Source organism: Gymnoscopelus microlampas, assembly GCF_963454915.1.
Source record: "Gymnoscopelus microlampas genome assembly, chromosome: 11".
NCBI lineage: Eukaryota > Metazoa > Chordata > Actinopteri > Myctophiformes > Myctophidae > Gymnoscopelus > Gymnoscopelus microlampas.
Window position 1 is genome coordinate 33,808,056 of NC_139948.1, and position 21,412 is coordinate 33,829,467.

At 41.7% G+C, this 21,412-nt stretch overlaps 1 protein-coding gene across 2 annotated transcripts; it reads left to right on the forward strand.

Annotated features, from left to right (window-relative positions):
- Positions 1-3,391: 3,391 nt before the first annotated feature.
- On the forward strand, positions 3,392-21,355 carry map3k14a (mitogen-activated protein kinase kinase kinase 14a). Of its 2 annotated transcripts, none has more exons than XM_084071774.1 (16): positions 3,392-3,462; positions 10,988-11,254; positions 11,644-11,725; positions 11,861-12,071; positions 12,588-12,989; positions 13,082-13,216; positions 13,308-13,437; positions 13,516-13,644; positions 17,781-17,885; positions 18,016-18,179; positions 18,289-18,439; positions 18,840-19,166; positions 19,320-19,429; positions 20,300-20,438; positions 20,557-20,657; positions 20,774-21,355. In XM_084071774.1, the coding sequence occupies exons 2-16, from the start codon at positions 10,996-10,998 to the stop codon at positions 20,933-20,935; spliced, it is 2,607 nt and encodes an 868-aa protein (XP_083927900.1). In that variant the 5' UTR covers positions 3,392-3,462; positions 10,988-10,995; the 3' UTR covers positions 20,936-21,355. The 2 variants fall into 2 exon arrangements, with proteins under 2 accessions (XP_083927900.1, XP_083927901.1); XM_084071775.1 differs by lacking the exon at positions 3,392-3,462 and adding an exon at positions 8,207-8,371.
- The last annotated feature ends 57 nt before the right edge of the window (positions 21,356-21,412 follow it).

The following is a 21,412-nucleotide window of genomic DNA, read 5'->3' on the forward strand; positions in this document are numbered from 1 at the left end:
TGATTACATTATGTGTCATGCTTTATTATTTATTTGTGCTCATTTAATACTTTTTTACCAAAAATAAAATGTGAAAAATGTGATGTGATGTGAACAAATGAATGACTCCAAAAATGTAATGTTGACTTTGAACCACAGACACAGAACACTGTTGCAGCCTACTCATCTTAGTCATACACCGCATTCTACATAAAGCATACACTGGAGTTTTAAGTGTAAGTCCAAAAAGTGTTTTTTTTTTGTCCACAATTTTGTAAAATATAATAATAATAATAATAATAATAATAATAATAATAATAATAATAAAGGATAGATCAACAGATGGTTCCATTTCTAAATGCATCGGTCTGCATGTCTGTGCAGACTGTGCACGAAGCAAGTGAATTACGTAATTCAACTATTCCTAAATAAATTACTATATATCACAACATTGGGATCCCCCTGTATTTGTCAAAATACTTCCAAAATGTTAATGATGTCCACGATCACAATACCAGAGGCAGCTCCACAAACCTTGTCCAACCCTTTTTTGGCTCAACAAAGGGAAGTAACTCGTTCTCATGCTATTCATCAAAAATGTGGAACGCCCTACCAAAAGGAGTAAAGGAGTGTAAAACCCTACTCTCTTTCAAAACAGCCCTAAAGATACACCTTCAGGAGGCTGCAATTGGAAAATGGCCCCTGTCTAAGTCCTAACCTAACCTACCCCCCTACCCCCCCCCTCTCTCCTTCTCCTTTTGTACATATTTCTCACTCTTCATACCAGTAACCTGTAAACTGATTGTATGACATTCTATAGTAGTTGTGTATATCTGTCTGTCTCTTATATGTCATCATGATTTGTGTGCATGGGGAACTCATTTGAAACAAGCTCTGTGCTTTTATGAGTCTTCCAGTTTAGTAGACCTTGTATTGTGAATTTGTACTTCCATGTACTGTTGTTCTCATGTCTTACTAAATAAAGTACATCAATCAATCAATCAATCACTACAAAAGATCCGGCTCTACAATGAGCATCGAATTTTACATCCCAGCCAGAGTGGGAGTGGGTTGTGTGGGGTGGGGCGGGGCTGGGCTGTAATAGCCGTTACAGCAAAGGAGACCTGCTTTCTGTCAAGCTGTCAAATGTCTGTTGTACTTTGTAGCCTACACAGTTTACAGTACAGATATGGCTTTCTGCTTTAGTCAGAAAGGAGAAGAACAGAGACAGAAGAATACCTATTCGGGCTATTATTGACAACAAACTGACAGGTGAAAGCATGGCATCAAAGGTGATCAAAAAAGTTAATCAAAGAACAAGATTATTGGGCAGAATTTCCTCTTTTGTCAACCAAAGTGCTCTTAGGACTCATGCTACTTTGACTTGCTTGCACCTCATCTCAATGTCACTAAAGACTAAGACGGTCAGACCTCCCAAAACAAACTGATTCCTCTACTTCGGCCTGGGGCCCATGATGACCCACCTATTTCCAACATATTTTGCTAGCCTAGGAACGCAATAAAAAATGGGATTGGCTTTCAAGATAGTCGAAGGGGCTCTGCCCTCAATGCCATCAATGCCCTCAATACACTCATATCTGAGTATCTGACTAACTGGCCCACAAAAGTGAGCGGCACCCAGTGTGTGTTGTTTGTGTGCGTGTGCGCGCGCGTGCGCGCGCGTGTGTGTGTGAGGTCAACAATGTAGATCATTTTAGTAATTAGGAACACAAACAAAATAATGACATTAAATAATGGCAACCTTATGTTGAAGTTCATGCTATGTAGCCTACTACATTTGCAGAATGGAATGCACAATTTAGTGGGTCGTTTAGTAGTCGTTACATTAATTAATAATTTGTAATGGTGGCAGTTATATTGATAGAATACAATTTGTTCTAACTTCTATGTCATATGACATGACAGCTAAAAGCCTTTCCCTGGATTAGGGCACCATCGTGTGGCCACAATTTTAACATAGCCTACAAGTCAGTTAAAGAAAGAAATTCAATTAAAACTTTGTTGATGTTTGTAGGCTACTGCAAAACACTGGCACTTACTATCCTGACCTTGAGGCAGAACAAACAAACAAACAAACAAACAAACAAACAAACAAACAAACAAACCTTTTGTAATAATAGCAGTCGAGGTGGAAAGTAAATAATTGCAAATAGCCTAGCCTACAGTTACGCTGTTACATAGGCTCAGGAGAAGGCAAAAGGCGAGAATGTTTGTTTTCCTAAAAAGAAAAGATCACCACCTTTGAGAACTGATTTGTAGAGGGGTTGTTTGGATTTAAATGGTTATAATGGTCAGGATGGAATTAGGATGTCATGCCACCCTTACTCTCTCCTTACTTTCCTTCAAAACCGCTCTAAAAGAGCACTTACAGGTGGCTGCAATTCGGAACTGGCCCCTGTAAAAAAAAAGTCCAAGCCTATCTCCAGAACTCCCGAACTGTTTACTGTACATATTTTTCTGTTTGATTACTACTCGTTTATAATTATGTTTTTGCATAGTATTGTATATTTGTCATTGTCTGTCATTAAACGTTTCGATGAATTGAATACACATGGACCCCAATGGAAAAAAGCCATAGTGCTTTCTTGGGTTTTAATCATTTCATAGAACTGTACTTCCTGTGCTTTTTTTTGGCAAACTCTTAATAAAGTATTCAATCAATCAATCAATCAATCAATCAATCAATCAACCAATCAATCAAAACCCTGTCTCGGTGGCCACACTGTAGGCCTAATTGTCACTCTTTTTATTTTTTAAATATTTTTACCATTCACATGTATAAGGAAAAACCTATATTATGCAGAACCAACACTGCTGCTTGCAGAACTAACGTTGAACGTCGAATTACTTTCGTTTTTCACTCCTACCTCATGACGCAAACTGTTTCCCACCAACACTGTAAACTGCATCTGAAGCAATGTTGCCAGGTTTTGCGAAAGAAACAAGCAACCAGGTCTATGAAAACAAGCCCAAAGGAAGTGACACATGAGACATGACCTTTAAACCGTCGTTATTTTAAAATAGCCGATCTACTGTGAGCTTGTAGATCTGCTATTTTCAAAAAGATATTGAAGAAAATGTGAAAAATGTGGATAAAAACAAAACAAAAACAAGACATTTTAACAAAGCAAATCTTGATGGGGAGGGGGTGGTCCCTAGTATCAAATATTTTCAGATGGGGGTCTGCCTGCAGACAGACAGACATATACATATTAATTTGGAGGTCCTTGACATGATATGTTTGAGAACCACTGTTTTTTAAACAACATTTAGGAAACAAGCCCAAAATAAGCAACTACACTTTAGAAACAATTAAGCCCACTTACTACTCCCAGAATAAGTTTACTTGACAGAAAAACGATCCCAAAGTCGCTTATAATAATTGGACATGGCAACATTGATCTAAAGTGCCTCACAGTTCGGCAGCGATCGGCCGACGCCTATTCATTGGAAACCAACTCGGTAAGTCAACGATCCTTTGTTGTATCCACTCGACAACATTGTAAACAACATTAAGAGGGTTCACTTGGTTGAACGATCCGTTTTCAATATGTCTAAGTTTGTTGTGCGGGTGGCAAAAGTATCCTAAGTATGGCTACATTATTACGCTATGTGAAATGGCGGGGGTGTTGTTAAGGTGGTAACCGGAAGATTCGCCCCAAAACACACCCGCCCCCATTTGTTTCGCGGACTAGCGGTTCTTGTATTCCTGTATTTGTTTTACTGAGTGAGGACAAGGTCAGAAATAAGTTAAGGGTTAGACATAGTTTTACTGAGGTTAAGTTTAAGAATAAGGTTAGGGTTTGGCACCGAGGTTACGTTTAGGACATATAAGGTTTAGTTAGCTTTCTGAGGTTACGTTTAGAATTTCCAGGTGAATCCTGCCGGATTTGCCCCGGGGCGACTGTGTTTTGGGGCGAGCGCTTTGGTATTCGTGAAGGTAACCCAGCCATAACTTTATATAAAAAAATACACATAAGCTGCCCAGAAGACATTTCACAACATTATGTCAATGCAACAATCGTCTAACAACACTTAGGCCTAATAAAAGCTGGAAATATTAGGCTGCATTGTGGCATTAATGTAATGCTGAACGAATTTTCATAACTCGTAATGAGGACTTCCGCGCACCACGCCACATATAGATATGCACACGTATGATTATGAAGCAAAACAAATGAGCCAAAGTGTTATATGCTATAGGATATAATGGTCTTGGTATATAGAATGAATGCTGTACTATTTGATTCTCGTGACAGTTAATTATCTTACTGTAACTGTGTAACATTTAAAGGAAAAACATTTGAAGTGAAGGAGTCACTGTCTGTCTAGGCCATTTTACCGTCATCTCTACCTACAGATATCTAGTGGCGTTCTTTGTGTTCATCGCTTAGACTTAAAACAAAATAAAAAATTAAAAAAATGAAGTGTTCGTGATCCGTTTGAAATATATCATAGACGTCTGACTGATGTATGCGTGCATGCTACATTTAATGGCAGCTGTGCTTGCTTTAAGCACTAGTTGTCTAGTCTGTTGCTGCTTATCAGCAAAAGCCTACACCAAGGACCAGGCCAAGGACCCCTTGGCTGAGAGAGAGATGAAGCAGGGACCCTCACTACAAATTGTATACAATTGTGTTGCAGACAACAAGTCATTTCATAGACTTCATACATAGCTTCATAGACTTGTTTGGCAGCAACTAACGTTGTGTATAGCATTGTGATGGATTCAGACAGTTAACGACTTAAACCCCCTTAGAAAACTTGCACTTAGTCTGCTCTTTTTTTTCTCCCTCAAACCTCTTTTCCGAAAATAGCCGATGTAGATGGCTATTTTTGTCTAATGTTCCCCTCAGAATAGGGATGCTAGGAAAAAAAAGAGTTTAATATATCAAAAAGATTTGGCGGAACCCCTATAGTAGCTCTGAGGACCCCCTAGGGCCTAGCGGTTCCGGACCCCCTGTTGAAGACCCCTGGCCTACACAGTGGTAACTTTGTGGTAACTCATGATGGCCTGCCCCTTGAAGCTAACCAGACCTGGCTCTGATCCGTCTTTGGGAAACCATGGGTGTCTTATTAGTCCAAATGTCCCTTGATGAAATGAAATGGCCCTCCTGTTTTGCTCCATGAAGTAGAAGGAAGATGTAGGAGACAATGGTCTGTATGTAGAATGATCAGCTTACTACTTAGATGTAGTTATTCATACTAACTACATTGTCTATCATAGGTATGTAGTAGGAAGAATTATCTGTAGGTCTATACATACATGTAGCTATTCATACTGTTACATAGCATATGTAGTATGGAGAATATCAGCATCACAGTGGCTCAAAACAGGTGCTCTTCAGTGGAACAGGCTTCCTTAGAAGCAAATGAACCCAAAGTTATGATTGTGGTGAGGCAGACTGTGGGGAAAAAATACTGAGGCACTCTTCAGGTGAAATGCAAATGCAACCACTGACGCACACACACACTAAAACGTTTTCAGATCTAGACCCATCAATATAGCTTGAGGAACCGAATAGAACAGGCCGCCACTTCTCCATTTCTTCTCCTATTACTTTGAGTTTGAATGGTGTGCTCGTTCTATATTCTACAAAGTCAGACCAGAATTGTGTTTATAAACATGCACTCTGCTCGTCCTCTGTATTTCCACTTAACCACACAAGTCATCGAATAATGTAGTGGTAAATATGTCATAAGGTCTGTTTAAACATTGACAAGTTATGATAATATTACCCGGGGAATTTTCTGTCTATTAAGCTAAAAGGTTCACAGGTGAATCATTAGATAGCACCTAGTCAAATCTTTCTATAATACTAATGAAATTTAGCCTGTAGCAAGAAAATGAAGTTCAATTCAGTAGCAGTAGTAGCATTCTGAGTTATTCTGCAGCTGCATCACAAACATAAGTGTGGCAGGAGAGGTGAGACGTAAGGAGATTTTCTTGTATGATGTTCGAAACAGAGAGAGAGAGAGAGAGAGAGAGAGAATTTTTTTTTTTTTTTTTTAAGTGCGATTGACATCCAGAATGTCGGCAGGCCATTGAGCTCAGACCATTCAAAAGGCACGGCCCTAGAGTATGCCTATTGGAAATAGAAAGTGTGCAAAAGAGTGAGATAACATATTGTAAACAAAGACTGAGGTCATTCTACAGTGTTTCATTCCATTGTGGGCAAAACTGAAGCAAACCATGCAAGATGTCTCACAGTCACACTACATTGATAGTCTCCCAGGACAACACTGGTTCACTCGGCCACTGCACAGTCAAATCCACAGAATTCATTTAATGTAAAAAAAATGTACACTCTCATAAACTGTGTTGTTTACTGTGTGGGATTGGTGGAAGCAGCAGGGCTGCTTGTGTGGGTGCCATGGCGGCAGTAGGTTATTCCATTCAGAAGGTTAGGTTGTATACTCTCTGTGCTGTTAACATTAACATGCTTACTAAGGACTTAAGTATTCTGCTTATCTGAGTGGGTGTATGCACAGTCAAATACGGAGTGTTCATTTAACTCTGAAAGTGTACAAATGTAACCAAATGTACCTGACCCGCAATGGTCCATTTGGTTACATTTGTACTCTCTTGGCATTACAAATGGATAAATAAATACTGAAGATTTGACTGTAAAGAGTTAGTGGCTATACAGTGTATTGGCCAGTGTGTGTTATTACAAACAATTGCCCCACTCTCAATAAAGTGCTTGGATATCATTTTGTTAACGATCTGATGACAGGGCCTCCCAAAGCGTTGTTCTCCAGTTTCTATGTCCTTTAGTGGTTCTTGTATGAGTAAGTTGTTATGGTTGCCATAACTTGAAAAAAGGAAGTCAAATACAGGAAGTGAGATTATTCCGAATAGAGAAGTTAGGCCAACCTTGAACACTCAATCTTACAGTTAACTGTCAGCCTTTGACATATTTGTCTTTTCTCTTTGAGTCCAGTCTTCTCCATATTGCTGTCTACCTTCCTGAAGTGGGTCAATTTCATGTATTTTAGTGCCAGTCGAGCAAAGACAGCTTGGAAATCAAGTTTGAGGTATACAAATAACTCATAAACACAGATTTATGAGTTGGCTACATGGTACAGTTATATGCATCAAAGCCACAGGTTCTGAAATTCTTAATTTAGTTGTTGCAGTGGTTCCCAAACTTTTTACCTAAAAAAATGCGATGTCTCCCCGCGATCTAAACTAGTGAAAGTAGCAGATCTACAAGCTCACAATGCGTTGTGAGCGTGTAGATTTTCAGTTCATTTTCACAAGTTCTTCAATTAATAAATTCTTTATGGATTTTGTTAGATTTTCAGAAAAATAATTAAATGTTTGATTTTGTTTCTTCATTTTGTTATTTTTGTTTAAAAAAAAGTGAAATACCCCTTTTCATGTAGAAAACGAGAAAAACTTTTTTTACTCGTGAGTCGCGACTCATGAAAATGGGTTCGCGACCCAAAAAAGTATCCTGATTCCCGACCCACTATTTGGGAAACACTGGTATATTGTATTCTGAGTGTGCAGCATTCTGTTTTTTCTTTTGGCCATCCTTTAGTCCTGGTTCTAAACGGTTCCACTGCAGAGCTAGGCCTTGTCATAAAAATTATAGCAGAAAGCAGAGGGGGTTGAAGGTCAGAAACTCCTCCCAGATAATAGATTGAAGCTGGTGTAGGTATGCACAGGGACCATACCTTCCTAAATAGACTATCAACGTATGATTAATGACAGTGTTTTACCACGGTTAGGTTCTGTGAGCATGATTTTAATTTGTCCATCTGTTATTCTTATCTGTGTACACTAGTGCTATGATCCCCAGAACCACAACCAATTTCTTACAACAAACTGCGGTACAAGACTTTGTCCAACTTTGTGGTCAGTGGTTACAGGGTGCTCAAGTATAGAATAAGTGCATAACCATTGTTTTTGTGTTGCACAGTTGTTTTGTGACTCAAATCACAACTTCAGAGTTAACTGGATTCATCTCGAAATGAAGGGCAGTTCAGTGCGTAGATCAACAGATTGTTCCATTATTTAGATAAAGAGAAGAGGCAGAGCAAGCAGGCCAGCCCTGCTGGAGGGAAAGGAGGGAGGGGAAATGTGGGGAAATGGAGATGCATTTCCCATAAGTCATTGTCAGCCAATCACAGCTCCTCCCCCTGGTTGGCTGAGAGCCAGGATCAAGCGACGAGCAACCGAGGTGCACAGCAAGTCAGATTACACAGAGGACTGGAGCAGAGCAGAAACACAGATAACTTGGACATTACTAAGAGAGACAGAGTTTGCAGATCAACACGGAATATCCTTGTTTTGCTGTTGTAAATGTCAAGCTGTTCAGTCCGGATACCCAGTAGAAACAATAGAACAGACCGGCCTCTTTCGGTATGTGTAGATGCAACCCCCCTCCCCTTCCCTTCCCTTCTTCAAAGTCTGTTTATCTGTTATGCTGTGTTCAGTGAGTTTGTCTCTTCTTGAATTCAGTTGGGGTGTGGTATTGTGCTATGCTTTTGGAGTACCGGCGCTTTTAGCAGTGCCCAGTCGCGGAAGTAGTATTTAAGAGGATTTATATGATATTATATATACCGCATATTAAATTGATATTACAGTGCAGTAAGTCACCTCAGAAGGTAATGACAATCAAAGCATACATTTTGAAAATGCTTAAAATACAGTGTTTTATTAGCAAGATTTTAAAACAATGTCGTTTTAAGTTCAAGTTCAAGGTTCTTAATTTTTACGTCTTGTGTACAGGGACATAAGAATATTACTTTTGGTCAGCTCCTCGGACATTGCAGCAGCATATTAACAGTGATAGTAAGATGTGAGAAAAAAGGAAACTAGATAAAGAGCTCCTCGGAGCACAGGTCTCCGCCAGGTCAGGTACGTTATTGTGGCCTCCTGGTGGCGCTATAATAGGCCAATGTGAAAAGGGGGCCATTTATTCTTAGGCCTTTCACGGCAATCGGACACTGCATTCATGATTTGAGGCATTTTGTTGCGAAAATGTGTTTTGCTAAATTAGACCTGCTGGTGGCGCTATAACAGGCCAATGTGAAAAGGGTGGCATTTCTTCCTCGGCTTAGTGGGAATGTGCGTGTGAAATGTCACGGAAATCGCAAGCTGCGTTCATGATTTGAAGCATTTTGTTCAAAACGGAGCAATCCTGCAAACTTTGGAAGCGAACTTTAGCCAAAGAGGATGGAATATGGGAAATCGGACAGATCCGTGTTGATCAAATGACTATAGAGATACTGTGTATTTGTATGACGTTTGGATAAAATCTGTAGGAGTAATATAAAAAAAAATGTTTTGCACAAATCGGCCTCCTGGTGGCGCTATAACAGGCCCATGTGAAAAATTGGGGGAGAGGTTCTGAATTGGCATCCAGGGAGTGTGTGTGCACAGTTTCGCAGCGACCGGGCCAACGGTGCCGGAGATTAGCTGCTAACGGACGGACAGAACACACGGACGGACACAAGGACGGACGGACAGGGTGCAAAACATACTCTCTTGCCATGCCTTTCGGCCTGGCGGAGACAAATATCTATGCAATACACACACACACACACACACACAAACACACACACACACACACACACACACACACACACACACACACACACACACACACACACACACACACACACACACACACACACACACACACACACACACACACACACACACACACAGAGAAAAAGTTATTCTACTACACTTAACCGCAAACATTTTGTCAGCATGTCGAATGCTCTATCATTGTCAAATGCTGTGTTTCAGTCATATCTACTCAGCAATAAGTGGCAGCAATCATAAGGCTAGTTATTCAGCAGGCATACACTTGTCATGGCTCAACAACTTCTACCTTTTAGGGCCTCTGTGAGGAATTTCTTTGTGCAGAAAATGGTCAAAAAGCTGAGGGACAGAGAGAGACTGATGTCAAGTAGAACACACACATGATGCAACATGCTGCAACCATAGCTCTCTAAGTTCTCTGGAAGACACTTCTAATTTCTACCCCTTCCTCTTCCTGCTTAGATAACTTTCTTCTTCATTCTTTACCTCGTGGAAGTCTGAGAAAATGTGAGCATGCACACATTAAAGATGTAGAGCATATTTTGATATTAATAAAAACAATGTTGTTTTGATGTTGTTAACCACTTGACCACAACAACTAATTCTAAATCTACCAGCTCACAATCTACACACTCACAACAACGCATTGTGAGCTTGTAGATTGGCTTAAAAAAAAGTGGTTAAAAGCCACCAGGACCTAATCATGTTGAATTTTGATTTGGTCATACCGTTCAGTTCATACATAACCTAATGTGTATTGTGTTTTTTAACCACTTGAACCCCAGCATCCATATTCTGGGGGTAACTTTAGCTTTTTAGTACAGTTGTAACTCTGGTCCATTTGACTAAGTATGACCTTGGTTTCCTTTCTCTCTACTATTGAATAAAAACAGAAATTGCAAAAGAAATGTATGTTTAAAATAAAGCTATAGAGTATTTCCTATGACAGACAGTGTTTGTACTTCATATTGTAAACTGTACAATTGCAACTTTCCAAACTAGGCAAGGTTTGGGTTTCCTGCCTCATCTACCTAGTACCACAAAGAAAGCCGCACTGGATTTACAAAGATCAAATTTCTATGTATCAAACATGATTCCTAACCCCTAACTGTATGAGAGCATGATATATCTCACTTTGAGGAAGCCATAAATATTAGCGATTTGTATTTCACCACGACACAAAGACTATTATTGTTCCATTCTGAGCAGGTGTGAAGATCAGTTGACAAAGATCTCAGCTAAACCCTTCTAGCACGCTTGATTACTGTTGGTGTGCCCTGCTCTGTATCGACAGGTGTGTGTGATTACTTCCATCCATAGATGAGAGATGCACAACAGCCTGCATTGCAGGTAGTCGGGCCGTTACAGTGTATGACTTTGCATCCACGTTGCTTATAACATTGTTGTCTGTGTCTTATACTTCAGTTGCTGAAATGGCGGTGAGGCAGAGGATCCTAAACTCAACCGCGCCTTTCTCCGGGTTGCCCCAAGCCAAGCTGAAGGGACCATACCAGAGCTGCCCGACCCCAGATGAGGGGACAGAGGAGGTGGAGGCGGATGAGGAGCAGCAGAAGGGAATCTTCTCCTTAAACTCTTTTAAACCCATTCTAGATAAACTTCTGACGCAAGGCACTGCAGAGCAAGTGGGCGAGGGGCCTTTGAAGAACTCCTCATTTATTGCTCAGGCTGAATGTAAGTATGACTTGAACTGAGCCATTTAAAACAACACCATGAACCTCTGATAACAATTCTTCGGGAAGTCTGCGCAGTAAAATCCTCAGCGTTCATTTAACTGAGAGTGTAAACATTTGGGCCCAGTAAGGGCCGATCTTTACACTCTCAGTGTTCCCTATTTTATACTACTATACAAAGAAATCTTCAAAATTAGCAGATCTATAAGCTCACAGGTTACATTTTTGACAATGTCTGCCTATATATTGACATTCCCAAAAATAGGGACGCCAGGTTGAAAGTTGTTAAACCAACACTGAGGATTTTATTGTGTGTGGGTCCATTTGGGTAAATTGCACTCTCAAGAGTGAAATGAACACTTTGGATTTCACTGTGTGCCCTCTCTGTAGGTGAAACGCAGGACTCCCAAAAGTTCAGTCCCAGTCCCTCCTGTTCCTCCTACGTATCCTCCCCCAACTGCTTCACCAGCAGGTATGACATGATGTTTCCTTCCATGACAACCCTCAAGCATTTCTCTTCGTCTCCCACCCACGTCTCTATCGTGCATGTTGTTATTGCCATAGCTGCAATTCACACTGTTTTCCACATTTGGTTTCTCTTCCCCAGCCTGTCCTCAGAGCACAACAATGTTGCCTGCCCGAGGACGGCTTCCATCCAGGAACCTAATGGCTCCCAAACGCAACTCAGCCCCAGGAAGAAGCCGCGGAAGAGGCAGAAGCGCAAGGAGAAGAAGAAAGAGGAGAAGAGGCGACAGAGACAACGTGTGCCTTCTGGAGTCCCTGAACAGGAGAGTGGCAGCTCTGTTGTCCAGCTGCAGGTATGGAAAAAACATTGCCCATGTTTCATGTCCCACAAAGAGAGCAGTAGCATTGTTTGTTTCTACAAAATCACTACAAAAACTCATAGCTTTACAAAACGTGTTATGATAGCCACCACTGTTCAAAAGTGGTCAGGCACATAAAATACATTTTCGCATCCGAATAAGAACTGACACCAGATTTGTAAAGTTGAAACTGTGAATCATTTTTCCTCTGTTAACACATCCCTGCACAAACTGTGCTGTGGAAGTGAATCACAGATCTAAAACAAAGCTATCTTCTAAGATTGGTTTGCTCACCACGGTGCTGATTGGTTCCTCTTGTACAGTGGTGGACAGTAACTAAATACATTACTTGAGTTGAGTACTGTACTTAAGTACATTTTTGGAGTATTTGGTTTGATGACTTTCCCTCCACTACATTTTAAATAGGAATGTGGTACTTTTGAAAATGTACTTCATAATTTGCACTTTTTAATACTCAAGTATGTACTTTGTTCACCACTGCTCTTGAAGGAGGAAGTGTTCAACAAGCCTTGCAGAGGGAGACGCAGCAACAGTACCTCCTGCTGCAGCAGCATTGAAAGCTCGGAAGTGCAGGACACTGGCCCTCCATTGTACACCCAGCAGATCTATGGTCAGGGTCCTGGTCGCACTGCCTTGGGCTGGGGTACCCCAGTCCTCAGTCCCTTCTCTGATCTCACTACCTATGGAAGAGACAGTGACACAGAGTCATCCGTCAGCAGTGTGGGAGACTGCACACTGGCTCTGGCTGGACTCCGAGGCAGTGTGAGCCAGGGGGACCCATGCTATGCCGGCCCCTTCTTCAGAGACGTGGAGAGGGACGTACGGGAAGAAGAGGAGGAGCTCTCGGCATCCAATTCCATCATCAACGAAGGCTTATTCTTTTACAACGAGGTATGTCCTCTTTCGCTATTTCTCTAACTGACTGACTCAAACATCAATTCTCTTGACGTTGCCCGGCTCACTTTATCCTCGTTTTCTCTTAGAACTTTCAACCTGTGGATTCTGAATACAGAGAGGGGAGGGAGTACTCTGTCGAGAGGTTCATCAAGCAAGGCGCATATGGTGAAGTGCACAGTGGTCAGGATGTCAACACAGGCTTTAGATTTGCTGCCAAAAAGGTATTTCAATATCCCTCCATTTTTCCTTCTCACATCTACATGCAAAGTGAGTTCAATGTGGTTGACAACTTCTGGCCTTCTTCCCCAACAGATTCACTTGAAGCGGTTCAGCAGCGAGGAGGTGGGTGCGTGGAGTACCCTCAAATCTCCCCGTGTGGTGGAACTCTTTGGGGCGGTCAGAGAAGGGCCTTATGTTGTCCTCTTCATGGACCACAAACATGGTAAATAAGCTGTGCCTATTTGATATGGCATCACACAGCCTTGGTTCTTGCCCTGCCTGACCCCATCTGTTGTTCCAGGCTCCGTGGGCCAGCTCATTGTGGAGAGGGGCCGGCTGCCTGAGGATCTGGCCCTCCACTACCACTGGCAAGTCTTGGAAGCACTTGTTTACCTGGTGAAAAAACGAGTGGTGCATCTAGATATAAAAGGTAGGACACACACCAAGCTATTTCTGTAATACATTTATTATAAAATACATAGTCAGATGTTCAAGTGGGGTGCCAATTATCCCAGTAATCAGTCAACCCACTAGATTAGACCTATTTCTTTTTAGACCTGAATTATACTTTGTCGTGTAACTGTGTCGCAAAAACACCCAACATGACATATTTTCAACAACAAAAAACGCAACATGACAGTTGACATTTAGTTATATTTGGAGAGGGGCACAGTCATATGGCAAAGTATGGCTTTACTCCACATTATCACACAATTTCGAAGAATTGCCTCATTGTTTACACAGTGACACTGACTATACATGCAGCACAGACCCTTGAGAGTTCACGTGATATACTGTACAGTATATCGGCCCTGGCCCCCGGAAGAATACCATTTCGTGGTCGCGGATGTTGTTGTGGAGAACAGGTTCAGCAGAAAATTAGACACGCCATGGAACATTTCACTGTGCTTGTACCTGTATGAGTGAGTGACAAATAAACCCTCTTGATTCTTTAATCGCAGAATAACACATGATTAAAAGTACTGTGCGCGTTTCGTAGGTTTGTACCTCCTCAGCAGACAGTACAAAGCAAGTGTTGACAAGACCAGACCATGAACCATATCGCTGCAAAGAAAAGAGAAGTAAAAATAACTCACTTTTCATCAGCAAGGTGCTATAAGTGATACTTTTTGGTTTAAACAAAAAGGTTTTTGTTAAAAACTTAAAGCTCTATATACTAGGATGACCAGACGTCCCGGTTTAGTCGGGATTGTCTCAATTTCAAGCTGCGTGTTCCGATAATAATAATAGTTGTTTTCAGTGGTTGCATAGACGTTTATCATGTTCTTTTCATGTAAACATGCTCACCTAACCATGCATTGCGTGTCTGAATTCAACACTGAGGCTGATGTTTGTCAATCAGCCTGTATGTAACACCTATGGTGCGTATGAATGGGCGAGCGCGTGCATGATGAACGTGAACATTGATTTAAGGGTCCCGGTGTGAGGGGCTGAATATACATTCATCCTACTATATACTGATATTAATCATTGCTATCGAGTGTTTATTCAGTAACAGGGGTCTCCCTGTCTCTCCAGCTCTTTAGTACACAGAAAATACATTGTCAGGTGGGTCTTCAATTTCCGTGTGTTGTCTCTACTGTTGTATCCTAGTCCTACTGGCTCACCTGCCAGTGAGGATCCCACACTGAGAGGACGTAGAGCCTCTGTTCGCATATACTACTATAGAAGCTCGACAAAGCCGGATACACCGCGGCGGTGGGCAGGTACTTTACCACTGCTCTACCCAAGCGTCTGTGAGTCATCGATTTCATCCAATCAGGAGAGAGAACCCATTTATCAGCTTCAATTGTTCCAGTTCCAATTTTGTCTGCTATTTTTTTTGTTTCATCCCTTCCAATTTCACTTGTTTATCTTGTATCCTGCACGAGTTCTCTCTCCTGATTGCATGAAATTGGTATCCCAAACATGTAATTTCTGCTTGCTTAAGTGCTGGAGAGACAGGGAAACCCTCTATAGCTGTTACTATGGTAATATGGAGCTATTTAACACCTATTTTAACAAAATAAAATCACTTACACCTCCTTATCTAATGCAAAACTATCCCCGGTACATGCCCTCCGTTCCGCACATAGCAGCACAAGTCTATGGTTAGGTAGTAGTTAGCAATGTGGGAACCCATTCGGTAAAAAAAAAAGAAAAGACATCCCCCCCCCCCCCCCCCCTTGTTTTTGCCTCTGCACCTCCTCCTTTTTTTGTGTAGAAACAGGAACTCGGTTTGTCTCCTCCCCTTTCTTTGTCCACTTCCTCCCAGGTGCTTCTGTGTTTATTCCTATGTACTAACAACAACATTACATGTGTAGGGCAGTGGTGCTGACAGTGTCTTGAGCGATTAGGAAGTTAGAGACTGTTGTGTGTTGTGTGTTCAATAAGAAATCATAACAAGATGATTGTGTGAGTTGAAGTGAGTAGAGTTGAGTTGAGTTCAACTTTATTATCCAAGTAGGTAATAGATTTGAGAGAGAGAGGGAGAGAGAGAGGGGGAGAGAGAGCGAGAGAGAGAGAGAGAGAGAGAGAGAGAGAGAGAGAGAGAGAGAGAGAGAGAGAGAGGTTACAGGACATAAATGAACAAGGAAGAGGAAATTGAGTTATAATGTAATATTCCTGTGTTCAGGTTTGTTGTCTATTCAGAAAATCAATACTATGTTCTTAAAGACATATATGCCATTTTTACTACCATTTAAGAATGTGAGGTGATATCAGTTGGTCTGATGGTTAGTTCAAAACGTTGGTCCCAAACACTATATCTTGAAAACTGCTGATTGTTATGGAATTTCCTGCGTGCCATCATGTTCCCAGGAGGATGAACCCTGCTGATTTTGGTGACCCCCATGACCTTTCTTCTAGTGTCACCACTTTATACTTGTATGTACATTACTGAACATGTAATGGGCAGGTTGCCATGAAACTTGCTGAGTACATTGATGCTCCCTGGTGGATGAACCCTAACCATTTGACATTCACTTTTTTGTGTTGACAACAAGAAAAGATTTTCTTGTCGTTGATTACAATATGTGTAAATACTGTGAAGTGAATATACTGCCCGGCCAATTCATTTATTGTTCAGAATCATCTCCTATCTTGTCATCGGCATTGAATCTTCAACTTTGTTGAATTTAGAGGCTTGTGTTGTTGTAAATTACACATTTTACATTTTGAAACATGGCAACCAACCGACAGAATATGGTCATGGATCAGTGGTCAAGTAGGAAAACAAAGAAAATCTTTTGTGTTTATTTCACTCTGAAAAGTGTGCAAATGGAACCAAACCCAAAGCATTGTCTACTAAAAGGATTGAATGAATAGATTGTCATCTCTTAGGACTTGACCAAGATAAAGACTCTCTTATCAGCCGAGATATTGATATGGCTTCTGATATTGTACCTCCTGCCTCGTCCTTCTGAATAAAATGATATCAAAACACTTTGACCTTAGAGGACATAGCTACTTTCTAGTTGAATCATTTAAAAAAAAAAAAAATTGGTATGAATTCAAAAAATAGTTGAATCATTTTAGCAGTAATTCCATACATCACTGATGTCAGCAGAACCGATTGTAAAGAATTATGTGTCACCCTGGTCTTTGCCTGTTATTTGAAAAAGAAAAACACAAACAGTAAGACATATTCCTAATAAATTATCAAAGGACCCATTTCTGGCTTCATATTTTGCAGCTGTTGTGTGGAACACAAGTGTCATAGATGTTAGCCTAGATCTGATCTCCAGCACCTGTGTTGTGAAACCAGACTACCACAGAAGACAGCAGGCTGGGAATTTCCCACAGTGTGACTCACCGCTGCTCTTTACAGAGGGCGCATGTGCACCGCATCAGGAGAGTAAAGAAAGAGAGAAAGGCCGAACCAGACAGAGAGGGGGAGGGGAGAAAGAGAAGGAAGTAGTTCGCCAGAAAAAGGAGGGAAACGAGTACAAGGAAGAAAGAAAGAGAGAGAGAAAAAAAACAGACGAGAGGTGAAAAGTGAGAGAGATAGATTGAGAGAATAAAACTAAGTGAGAAAGAGGATGCACTGCAATTCAGTCAGACCAATACTTCAAGGCCAGACAAACAACATGGTTTGTACTGTTACAGTAGGGATCAGACGCCACCTGGTGTCTGTAGTGATTGAGATAAAAGAAGTTGCAGACATTAACACCTGTCGCCTGTCAGTTATTATCAGTCCCTCCGCATTCATTCCACATTGAATTGTTGTGCTCAACAGCTGTCCCTTAACCATTTAGCCATACTGTATATCGTCGTATGGCGAATTGTGAAAATAGCCAATCATCAACTTCAAGCTCACAACACGTTGATGTTATGAGGTTGTAGATCTACTATTTTTTGCTGCTTTTGAAGAATAATGCCTATATTGACATGACAAAATAGTATTCTCTCAACCCAGACCAAAATTCCACAATCCACAAATGCTACATAGAGTCTGTAACTATGCATCCTGAGAGCAGCTCACAGGAATCTGTCACCTATTTGTTATTTCCATTCACGGAAATATATTTAACAATGCTGAATAATGTGTCTGTCTGTTTCCTTCAGCTGACAACGTGTTGCTGTCAGAAGACGGTAAGGACACCTTCCTGTGTGATTTTGGACACTCAGAGAGACTCGACAATCATGGACAGAGCCTTAGTGGATGCAGAGGTAACATAGTATGACCTCATGATGACCATAATGATCGTATTTCACTTGTACAGTCCACATAGAGAAGTCAAAACATTTGGTCATGTTCTGTGTCTTAATCTCCAATGTCTTCTGTTCTAACTGAGAGCAGATCTGAAGGGCACAGAAACTCACATGGCTCCTGAGATTGTAAAAGCACTGCCCCGTGGAGCCAAAGCAGATGTGTGGAGCAGCTGCTGTCTGCTACTGCACATGCTCAATGGGTGTCAGCCCTGGACGCGGTACTACACCTGCAGACTTTACCTTTATCTCAAGGTATTCCATAACCACAATTGATCTCTCAAGTCATGCCTGTAAAAAAGCAAACCTCCTGTGGTACCATTTGCATCAAACTTTGACCAAATTCATATTTGGATGGTTGCAGATAGCCAATGAGCCTCCGCCTTTGAGAGAGATCCCGTCAGACTGCAGTGACCTCACAGCTGAGGTTATAGGAGCGGGGCTTCAGAAGGACCCGGTCAAGAGAGCATCCGCCTCTGACCTCAAAGAGAAGACAGCCAGAGCTCTGAAAGAGGGTGAGTACAGAACTGTGTTGCAACTAGGGCTGGGCAATGTATTGATATGAAATCCATGTTGTGATGTGAGACGAGAAGATATCATAAGGGCATTTGGATATTTTAACTTCATATTGTGATATGGCATAAATGTTGTCTTTTGCAGGTTTTTATGACGATGATAATAATAATCATACTAAAAATCATTGATATTATCGTCACAATATGATGCTATCACGATACGATGTTATCACAATTATGAGGGATTTGGTCAAAAATATTGTGATATTGGATTTCTTTCCCATATTGCCCAGCCTTAGCTATTGTCCTTACATCTGCATTCATGTTGCTCAGTCAGCTAGTGCTATTGTGTGTGTACAAACTGGCACATGAACGGCTACACTATAATGTTGGATTGCAGTGGCCGGACTCACCAGCCCTGTCCGGGGACCCTATGTGGAGCCCCTGCGTCTTGTTGACAAACCTCCATACTCCCCGCAACCCAGTGAAGTTAGCTTTGAGGAGGAGGAACAACACACACAGGACGGGGGGGAGTCCAGTTATGAGCTGAATAATGGCGATAATACTGAGGATGAGGACAAGGAGATGAAGGCTGACACTGAGAAGAAAACAGACCAAGGCTCGCCTCTCCGTCTACAAACACGCTGTCACGACGAACCAAACAACAAGACAGCCAACGTCATCACCACCACTGTGTCTGAACTTGAACTACGTAAATTGGAAAGAGGTGACGTTTGTATTTTAAGTCTCAATAGTCTTTGTGTGTGTGTGTGTGTGTGTGTGTGTAGCTTGCGTGCGTGCGTACATACGTGCGTGTATATGTGTGTGTAAATACAATCAAGCACATGTCCTCATTACATATGTGTGGTTTTGTGTTCAGATTTCTACCTGAGCAGTCTGTCCCAGCTACACTCAGCTGAGATACAGGAACAGTTGCTGTCCTGCCTCAGCAGTGACTGCTACTCCAATTGGGAACCATGGGACAAAAAGGTAATCCATCAGGCATCTTAAGAATTGATCTGTTACTTGAGTTTAGAGTAAACGGGCGGGGTAAGTGAGAAGAACATAGTTCAGAGTTATCAATCCGGCCTTAAGACGCAAGTTGTACATCCCAGAGAGTAGAAACACTGTAGCAGGATGAGTAAACAGTTATAGTCCCTATAGGGAGCATGGAGATGCACAGAACATTTCCTGACAGACAGACGGACCAACCCACCAACATAGCGAGCCTTAGAGCCCCAGCGGGGCTAGAATTCTCTGTTGAGTATGATCTTCAACTGCAAAAATAACTTTTTGTCAGATCACTGCGGGTTTTTTTACCCTTTATTTATCCAGACAAGGTTCGCTGAGCATGAATGCTCTTTTTCAGCAACGCCCTGCTTCACATAGACACACACACACACACACACACACACACACACATTAAAACTTGGGAACTGTCCAGTACAACCACAGTCTTATGATGTTGGCCACTGAGCAGCTCCACTGGAGCAGTTGGAGGTTCAGTGCCTTGCTCAAGGGTACATCAACAGTGTTGAAGGACAGGTGAATGTTGGTCATTTACTTCCCCAGTCCCCACCCAGATTTCTTTCTGCCGGTCCAGGGAAAGAAACCGGGAACGTTCGGCCACAAGCACACTCCTCTAAACTTAAGAATTAAATGTATTATTATTTATTACAAAAAAAATATAGAACATTTCTCAAGGTGACTGCACAACCCTTCCTAACACAAATGCTCAGTTTGACAGATGACAATTACGATCTACACATCTTAATCATTGCTATTTATTTATATTTAATATTAACAGAACATGAATATTTTCTTCTTCTTTTGTCCCTCTCCTCTTTGATCATGTCCTAGGACTCTGGCCGTTGGTCCCTCAGCCCTGGAGATGACCTCAGTTCTGGTGTGTTCTCCTACAACAGCCAACCAGAAGGCCAGGTTCTCAGCATGGACTGGCTGACTCACACACAGCTGGCCCCAACCCGCTGTTTTGAAGGTGAGACGGTTCATTATTCATTTCTCCCCTGTAAAAACACACATGAAAGTCGTAGCCTCTGTTTTAATAACATGTGCTCTAACGTGCTGGTGTATTTCTCGCTCTGTGATCGACCCAGGAGTGGACGTGTGCATTAAAGACTTCAACAGGAGAAGTATCCGGATCAGAGAGACGCGTCGGGTGAAGGTGGGCCACATTGCCACTGGAATCAGTGATCAGGTGAGAGTTCCTGCACCACCATGGCTCCAGACAAGCAACGCTGTGCTGCATTAGTCATGTCGGTCCATCTATGGCTTGTATGGTTATATTTAACCACATATATGCCCCTCATTTAGATCTCTGAGAGGGTGTTCACCCTGGAGACCCAAGAGGGCCAGCAGGTGGCTCATGATGAGGAGGTGCAGGATTCTGGGCTGGAGCTTTGCTGTGTGTCTGCACCCGACTGCAGTCCTGCCTGGAGGTGGAGGATCAGAGATGGACTGCTGGAGACTAGATAGAGCCAACCCTTAACCCATTAAGACCTGAGGCCGATTCTACAAATCAGCAGTTCTCACACTTTGTAATTCAATACTATTCAACATTTTTCGAACACTTTCAAGATTTTTCTAAAATGTAAAAAAATAGCAGATGTACAAGCTCACAGCGCGGCACGAAGTGACACACTGTGAGCTTGTATATCTGCTATTTTTGAATAGCCAACGCAAAAATCTAAAATTACTTTCCCGGTTTTAATGGGTTAATGTGCCTTCTGCCACTATATACAGGACCTTGCAATGCATTCATATGGCCAATGTCCCAACCTGCTGCCTTCACTGGTGGTTATCTTGTTATTTGTGCCCTGTTTGTTACAGTATCTCATGTTTTGAGGGGAATAAATTAGTCATCGTTTTCCAGTGAGTCTGTCTCAAGCTTAAGTGTCGGCGAGAGCTGTAGCCATGGTCTTTTTCATATCTATGTACAACCTATTGTATGTA

Bases quoted from the DNA above. Each gene is read 5' to 3' on its own strand.
- map3k14a (XM_084071774.1), top strand. From the start codon at position 10,996: ATGGCGGTGAGGCAGAGGATCCTAAACTCAACCGCGCCTTTCTCCGGG. The intron at 11,726-11,860 runs GTATGACATGAT...TCTCTTCCCCAG, and splicing joins CCCAACTGCTTCACCAGCAG to CCTGTCCTCAGAGCACAACA. The intron at 17,886-18,015 runs GTAACATAGTAT...AACTGAGAGCAG, and splicing joins GAGCCTTAGTGGATGCAGAG to ATCTGAAGGGCACAGAAACT.